The following is an 8,920-nucleotide window of genomic DNA, read 5'->3' on the forward strand; positions in this document are numbered from 1 at the left end:
TTAAATTCTTGTTCATTTAACTGCACTGTCCAATTTATAGTAACTATTGCAGTGAAATAATACCATGCTATTGTTTGACGAGAGTGCACCATTTGAACATGAAAAGTTATTTATAACCAAATTAGGCATTTGGGCAGTCTTAGATACAAACGTACATCGAAATTGCACCTGGGCTGGAATAATACATTATGGCCTTTCTCTTGTATTTCAAAGATGATGATACAAAATAACAGTTGGTTTTTTTTTCTTTGTATTATCTTTTTCCAGATATATTCTGTTATAATTCGCCTACATTCCTTTCACATTTCCACAAACTTCGAAGTGTTTCCTTTCAAATGGTACCAAGAATATGCATATCCTGCTCCAGGGCCTGAGCTACAGGCAGTTAGATTTGGGTATATCATTTTAGGTTAAAAAATAATAATTTAAAGGGCGGATTCCTTTAACTATTTTTGTTTGCCTGCTTGAATAACTAGGTTACTTCTTTCAGCATTTAGTTTGCATTATTTTGGTAAGACAGATAGACATGCGCATTCACATAGGTTGTTTATAATAGGTGAATTACCTATCTATCTTGTAACTTAGATTCATTACCAAAATGTCATTGCTTTGGTGAGTAGGGTGCAGTCCATTGTATTGATACAGTGCAGCGGAGATAGGCTACAGATTTCTTGCCAACCTGTCACTTCAAAAGCACTAAATCAATGGTCTCGGAGTCTTGGCATTTGAACTTTATGTTTATTGTGGTATAGAGTGATATACTGTATAAGCAGAATTATAAGCAGAATTCAATATAATTCCAATGAAAGAATCCCCCAAAATGTTGCTTCCGAACCGATTTCAACTGCCCCCTTAGTCACTTTTTTATGGCGCTGGGCCTGTTCATCCATTAACCCTGCAGTCAATGGAAGCCTGTCAATGTGCTTCTTCACCAACAGTGTCTTTACTTTCTCAGGTCCTCACAAATTCTTAAAGGGTGACAAGCCTTCCTGCACAGAATTTCAAACAGTCCTGGTCTGAAATGCATGCTCAATGGAGATTTTCCATTGAAAGTGCTTCTTATGGACTAAACTTAATCTGAGTCTAGTAATCTGGGCTCATAATATTTTAGATACTCAAATTAATTTAATTCTGCCACTAGATGGCGAAATCGGGGCAATATGCCATACATTTGCATGACAAACATAGAAGGGCCAAAAATCAACCCCCATTTCAAACCAAACAAACACGTTTTTTGAAGGCTAATAGTCATGTTTATTGAAATTTCAAGAAGAAACATAGACATGGCAAATAAGATCTGCATGTATGCAATGTTAGAAGACATGTTAGAAGACGTTACATTTTAGTAATTTAGCAAACGCTCTTATCCAGAGCAATTAACAGGAGCAATTAGGGTTAAATGCCTTGCTCAAGGGCACATCAATTTTTCACTTAGTTGGCTCAGGGATTCGAACCAGCAACCTTTTGGTTAATGGCCCAAAGCTCTTAACCGCTAGCGTGTCTGATATGATTAACTTAAAGTGCTGTGGACGACTTGGTAAAATTCCCCTGTGTCCATGTTCTAACAGCAGACACCTGTAAATAAATGACCCAAGATACGTTTTGCTTATTATTTTTTTCAATAATGGGATATTGTACAGTACCACAAATAGCATTTGTATTCTGATGTATACCTTGTTCCTCTCAAATTTGTCGACTCTAAACTTGAATATTGTCTTAACAAGTAGTTGGGGACGGAGTTGTGGTTGTCTCAGTTGAAATCTGAATGAAAGGAAAGGGAAAGGGGGATACCTAGTCAGTTGTCCAACTGAATGTAATTCAACTGGAATGTATCCGATTAAATGTGAATTATTCTGTACCTGAATGTCCAACTCAGGTTTCATGGTGTTTCATTTCCTCCTCATCAGAAAGCGCTAAAAGGTGAAAATTGTATGAACATATGCACATTAACTAGATTCCTTTTCTTTACACAGAGTCAATTACAGATTGAAATACACCATTGACCATGAGCCCCATGTACTGTACAGTCAGTGACCATTACTGTACCTTGAATCTTCTCACGAGCTCTGCTTGTGAAGGACCCTGCTGTGGTTGCTGCTGTTGCATCATGGGAATCCCACCTGCACCTTAACCAGAAGGAAGAGGTATTATAATACATTTATTATAAATTGTAAATGATGGAGTAGTCTAAATGTATTCATGATTTGTGCGTGCCTATATTTTCCTGGTATGTAAATACACTCGCCCTCATGTTGGAAACTCGGGACCTCCAAGTTCAAATTAACGTTAAAGTTATCTGCTTAGAGATTCATATTGGTGAATTCTGATACCTCCCCAGTAGGAAACTCGCATTCCGACTCGTCCGCCTAGGTTAGCAAGTTGGAAATGTCAGCGTTTCCAAGTTTCCAACATTAAGTGAACTCAGAATATGTTTGAGAACATAGAGTTATCTATACCATGACTTGCTGTTGTGGAGGATTCATTCCTGCCATTTGAGGGACACCCATGTAGTAAGGCAGCTGTTCATGGGAGAACAAACATTTTAATTACTGCAAAGCATTTCCAAATAGTTTCTTCTCTTATAATACTGTAATAACGCCAAAAGAAAAAGCAGAATGTGCAATATTCTGTTTTTCAAAGTTGTACCCCAGGACAAAAATGTGTACAATCTATTTCCCATTTTTAACTAATAAAACGAATAAAATATTAAAACAACAGAAAAGGACATACGTAGTAAGAAGTATGAAAGTCTATTTATTTTGAGTCATACCCCATTAGCTGGTGGGGCAGGATACTGGTACTGCCCAGGGAAGTTAGGGAACAGTTGAGGCTGCAGCATCCCAACATTGGGGAAACCATATGGACCATTGGGAACAGCTTGGGGTTGCATGACATACGTGGGGACACCTGGGACCATCTGTATGAGTGAGGAGAGAAAGTCGTGCCAAATTATTCAGCACTTAGATAAAGATATAGTTTTCCCTCCCACATCATCTCTCCCTAATACACAATTGACTGTCTGTTGCATAAATGGTTATGTGAAATTACTTATAAAAAGGTGTATAAGTAGTTTAAAAACAGTGTATTCTTTGTTTCTCCACCTGTTGTGAACAGTTACTGTATAATACATTTATTGAAATAGAATGAAACTGCAAACAGGAATATTGATGACTGACCTGGGCAAACTGAGGCTGCCCAATCAACCCAGTGCCACCAGGGAGGACGCCAGGGTTCAGGCCCCCCACCACCAGTCCAGGGTTAACCCCAGACACAACTCCACCATTTAGACCTGCCAGCAGTCTCAGTTTCTGAGAAATGACAAAGATAGATATGATATGACCTTGAATTCTATCAACAGCTTCTCCTGAAGTGGCCACTCATTCAATACTTCCCACAACCCTAAACGCATTGGATTGGTGAAGGATATATATGTTTTTAGTGTCCAGTATCCTACCTTGCCAGCATTGACCTAAACAGATCATTGGGGGGGAAAAAGGAAAATTGTCATTAGAGTCATTTTGAATGCAAACATTTGATTTTGTACATTGTTGTGTGATGAACATGTGAACATACTCACATTGAAGATGGTGACCATGAAGGCTAAAAAATAAGAAGCTTCATTTTGCAATCTGGAATATTGACAGACAGACCACAAACGTGATTAGTGTTGCTAAACTACTGGGGCTACTGTACTAGGTACGTTATCTAGATTATTTGCTGCTAACCAAATTATTAAATAATATATCATGTTTGAATATGAAGGCAAAAATACAGACCTTGAAGTGGTGAAAATTGTTTTGCTTCAGGTGCTGTCCTCCAAGCAGTATTCTCAGTTGCCCTCTGACATTTGAACATAGCCTTTTATTGATGTTAGATCTTCTCTAGCAACCAATTAGAACAGAGCCCAGAAATTAGAAATCTTCATGTTGGTCACCTGATGCCCATAATAACAGGAGTTACCCAATTAAGATAAAGCCAAAGGCATTGTGTGGTTTTAGTCTTCAATGACTCCAATACCTGGTCCCCAAAATAAGACCATTGACCATTGTTCCAAATATTACTAAGTGACCACTAGTGACCGCAGTAGGACCATGAAAGGTCACAAACAGATTAAGCAACCAGGTTGTAATCACGGAGGCCCGTGAGCTAAGTAAAGAATTAAATCCATATGGGGGAATCTAAGAACGAACGTAAATCAACATAATATGATTGTAGATTGCTTCTGAATACATGTAACTATTTTCACTATCACAATTGTTGTGGTTTTAACAAATGTACTCCTTAAGCAGGGTAAATGCATATGTATTGCTTCCTAAAGAGATTGTGAACAGACTTGTGCTACTGCTAAACCTTAAACTGCCTATTTTCTTTCTCATGCTGTGACAGCCCTACAAGTATACACATGTTCACAGGACCCATGCTTAGCTACCCGTCTCCATTGTGGTTGGATGGGAATGGTGTCATGCAGCTCTTAGGTTGTCTGGGATTGGTGTACCCGACTACAGTATTACAGGTAAATACCACCTAGGTGAGTCTGCGGCTGTATTGGGATTATAGTATGTCATGTCGATTGTGAAGTCTGAGACCAAATTTTTTTTTAATATATGTTACGACTAATGACTGATCCTTTTTGGTTATACACACACACTGAAAAACAGTTAGACTATTGTCCAAAAATGTAAAGAAATATTGTATAATAAGTTTGTTTGTGTAAAATATTTCCCACACTATGGTTCACTCCATAGTCAACATGGCCATTGTGTCTTGAACATCTTACTGAAAATGTGAAACATCTTAGTGACATATTTGTGGGTTCATGAATGAACGGTCAGGGAAAGTTCATAATGCAGCATGTGAACTTCACTGTCGTAGGAAAGCATGTGCAGCTTGTTCACTCCATAGAGTAATAGTAATATTTTTTTAAACATTTTGCCAAAGGAGTTTTTATAGATATGCACTATTTAAGTGCCACAAAACTGTTCGAATCACAGCACTCAAAACATACTGTGTGGAAATGCTTAAGGAAGCAAGAGGGTCAAATTGGTTTAATCATACGATTCTGGAATCTATTCAAGCAAAGTATAAGGCCTTTAAGAAATGTAAGAACTCCCAAGAGAAATTGGATTTTCTCCTATATAAGCATCTCGTACTTTGGTTCACATTTTGTCATGAGGCTGAGAGAAAATGCTACATTTGTAAAGGTAATTTCCAGCGATTCTACACATTTGGCTAGCATATGCTATCTGGGGTGCCCCAAATTTAATTTAATTGGAAATATAATTTTGCCCTGTACTTCTCCACCCATGCACAATATTTAGGCCCCTATACAGGCTATTGATAATTGAATTGATCTCACAAAATACATTGTAGGCAAACTGGATTTCCCGAGCCCAGCAGAGAACTGCACTTGGCTTGCATTTTATGAAGTGATCTCGACTAAGAAAAGGTTGGTGACAACTATTTTAGTCTATGTAGGCTATGACCTATTATTATGTGTATTAGCATACTGTTAGGCTATAATTTAAGTGTCCTTTGATGGTGTTAAATATGCAGCATGCAACCTAATTCTAACCTGATCTACTTTGATTGGCCGCCGTGCCAGTAATTAACATTTACATTAGAAAAGCCTGGCCTCATTGGACCCCCCTTCGGGCCAATGACGTGTCTTTTGAAAGTCAACAGTCTAGTAAATACATTTCATTTATGCTATTGGAATCGTTTGGTTTTGTTTATGAAGGTCATTCATAGCATTAGAATACAAAATAAAATTGATTTGAAAGAAAATAATAGCATTTTCATTAGTTTATGTAGTAATTTATGTAAAAGAAATATGACTAAAACACCAGAATTCAAGTGTTAAAATCCATTAAATAAACACCATCACAAAGATAATTTATTATTAATTTGTTAAGGGCAGGTCTTAAAGGAATTCATTTATTTATAAAAAAAAATGCATTTCACAGAACAGAATGGCATATTTTGAGTTTAAATATGTTAATGTGCTTTATGTCCTCATAAAACTGCTTATAACACAAATTCTGCTTGTGATATTCAAGATATTCAATGATAGTGTGTTAGATAGACTTATTTAGGAAAATTCAAGGACTTAAAAAATGGCAGAGTAATTTAAAAAGTTAATTTGCTTTGAGTCAATATGACGCTCTCGGCTCTCCTAGTGTTGAATGGTTACAGTTGTGGCCTCCTAGCCTGGCCTACTATCTCCTGGTCGCTGAGGCTAGCCTAGCTTATCCTAGCCTACTATCTCCTGGTCGCTGAGCTTAGCCTAGCCTAGTTTAGCTTGGTCTACTATCTCCTGGTCGCTGAGCCAGTGAGAGGTTGCCAAGCCTATTGTGATTATTACTGTTGTGTCAGGGCATTATGTTCTAGTCTCATAGACTATTAATTATAAGCCTATGGTTTGTTATGTGTGTGTCTATTGTGAGTCGTATGTTAAATGCAACCGTCATGGATTTACGTAAGCCTACAAGACTATTTGGTCTGTAATGCAAAATCACATGTTGGATGGTTTATTGTGTGTGCTTTTATAATTGAACCAACATTTTTGCTGGCACTGCAATCAACAGATTTCTGCCTACGCCACTGGTGTGATGACACGATATTTCAATAATGACACTCTTGTTGTGATATACATGTTCCAAAAAAGGGATAAATACTTGTATCAGATTTTTTATAAACTCACATACAGTTCTTGGTTGCAAGGGTCCACCTGACATTTTATAATACCCTTCTCGGTATAACTGAGTCATTGTCTGATCTATACATTTCTATCTATCTGAATGTTCTGTAAAGTTTTTACCCTCATCAACCAGGCGTTTATATTGCCAGGCTTGTGTTGTATGGGCTGTTGCGTTGTGTTGGCATTTAGTGTGAATTTATGGGGCAGTGGTCTTTCATTCAGCCATCTATGAGTCTTGGGGAATTTCCTATCCAACACCAAATTAACAATACCTATCTAGATCTCTACCATATTCCCAAGAAAGCAGTTGTTGTTTCTGGTCAATGGTCAATTATGTGTGTAATTATCAATCACAATAGTTTAATAGAGAATGAATGGCAATTAGATTGCAGGACATGGAGAGATACAACTTTCAAAGCTTGCCATCCGTTTAATAATTTATTCAAAGACATCAGCTGTGATAACAACATTTCCAGTACATCGGGAACGCCATTACAAAACATGGAAATGGGCACACAGTCGAGATGCAGTCAGCCTGTTAATCTAGTTTTAGTTTTGCTCAAAGGAGACTGGAATTCCACTTTTCTTTCATAACGTTTATTCAGAGATAGATTTTGAAGAGGGGGAGACAAACAAGAGGGCAACACAACAAGTTGTAGTGGCGCACCCGGGAATTGTACAACCTGCCAGTAGAGGTAATTTGTCATCTGGAATTGGCAATTTGACGAGATTCTGGTATTACAGTTTAAATACTTTATTTTCGGTTGCAAGATTCTGGTAACTTTCACACTTTCCAGAAGTCCCAGTTACTAGAAATGTGCAACCCTAGTTAGAATGCTGTCCAGGTTTCAGAGGCTCAGCCTCACTTCAGCATTCACTGGTGTCAGAGCCAGAGGATTCTTCCACCTCCGCAGCAATCACCTTGATCTGATGGGCAAAATGGAAACATGATAGAAGCATTATTAGCTACTTTGTACATTTGTTATTGTTATCACAAGTGTTATGTTAACAAAACATGTATAGCTACAACCTGAGTTTATTAGCGACGTATAGGATTTAAACGTATGTTTCATTAGAATGCATGTTTCATGAAGTACACATAGGGCAAGTAAACCTTGTCTGAACCGGAATGGCCCATAGGGCCACTACACTATGTCCTGATTCCGTAGCATGAGGTAATTTGATTTATAAGACTCTAGTCTTTTGCATGTACAAACGCTATTTGTTGCAAGGCCTTGCCGCCAATACATTTCCTTAATGCTGAGTGTCAAGAAGAGAGGCACCAGGTCCAAGTCTTTGGTCAAATCAAATCCAATATCATTGGTTTCTGGTTAGCAGATGTTAATGTGGTTGTGGTGAAATGCTTGTGTTTCGAGTTCCGACAGTGCAGTAATATCTAACAAGTAATCTAACAGTTCCACACAACTACCTAATACACACAAATCTAAAGGGGTGAATGAGAATATGTACATATAAGTGTATGGATGAGCAATGGCCGAGCGGCATAGGCAAGGTGCAATAGATGGTATAAAATACAGTATATACATGTGATATGAGTGTAATGTAAGACATGTAAACATTATTAAAGTGGCATTATTTAAAGTGGCATTGTTTAAAGCGACTAGTGATCTATTTATTAAAGTGTCCAGTGATTGGGTCTCAATGTAGGCAGCAGCCTCTCTGAGTTAGTGATTGCTGTTTAGCAGTCTGATGGTCTTGAGATAGAAGCTGTTTTTCAATCTCTTGGTCCCAGCTTTGATGCACCTGTACTGACCTCGCCTTCTGGATAATAGCTGTGTGAACAGGCAGTGGCTCAGGTAGATATTGTCCTTGATGATCTGGCCTTCCTGTGACATCGGGTGCTGTAGGTGTCATGGAGGGCAGGTAGTTTGACCCCGGTGATGCGTTGTGCAGACCGCACCACTCTCTGAACAGCCTTGTGGTTGAGGGCGGTGCAGTTGCCGTACCAGGCTGTGATACAGCCCGACAGGATGCTCTCGATTGTGCATCTGTAAAAAGTTTGTCAGGGTTTTGGGTGACAAGCCACATTTCTTCAGCCTCCTGAGGTTGAAGAGGCACTGTTGCGCCTTCCTCCCCACACTGTCTTTGTGGGTGGACTATTTCAGTTTGTCTGTGATGTGTACGCCGAGGAAAGTAAAACTTCCCACCTTCTCCACTGGTGTCACTTCGATGTGGATCTGCTGTTTGCTGAAGTCCACGATC

At 38.6% G+C, this 8,920-nt stretch overlaps 1 protein-coding gene across 2 annotated transcripts; it reads right to left on the bottom strand.

Moving 5' to 3' along the window:
* Positions 1–1,467: 1,467 nt before the first annotated feature.
* LOC121842174 (elastin-like) lies at positions 1,468–3,891 on the bottom strand. Of its 2 annotated transcripts, none has more exons than XM_042312250.1 (9): positions 3,578–3,891; positions 3,455–3,469; positions 3,177–3,308; positions 2,771–2,917; positions 2,457–2,519; positions 2,047–2,126; positions 1,860–1,913; positions 1,674–1,761; positions 1,468–1,575 (listed from the first exon to the last, which is right to left on the bottom strand). In XM_042312250.1, the coding sequence occupies exons 1-6, from the start codon at positions 3,593–3,595 to the stop codon at positions 2,106–2,108; spliced, it is 396 nt and encodes a 131-aa protein (XP_042168184.1). In that variant the 5' UTR covers positions 3,596–3,891; the 3' UTR covers positions 1,468–1,575; positions 1,674–1,761; positions 1,860–1,913; positions 2,047–2,105. The 2 variants fall into 2 exon arrangements, with proteins under 2 accessions (XP_042168184.1, XP_042168185.1); XM_042312251.1 differs by lacking the exon at positions 1,468–1,575 and having other exon boundaries at positions 1,583–1,761; positions 3,578–3,629; positions 3,777–3,891.
* Between the last annotated feature and the right edge of the window lie 5,029 nt (positions 3,892–8,920).

This window comes from Oncorhynchus tshawytscha, unplaced genomic scaffold (genome assembly GCF_018296145.1).
Source record: "Oncorhynchus tshawytscha isolate Ot180627B unplaced genomic scaffold, Otsh_v2.0 Un_contig_8447_pilon_pilon, whole genome shotgun sequence".
Taxonomy (NCBI): Eukaryota; Metazoa; Chordata; class Actinopteri; order Salmoniformes; family Salmonidae; genus Oncorhynchus; species Oncorhynchus tshawytscha.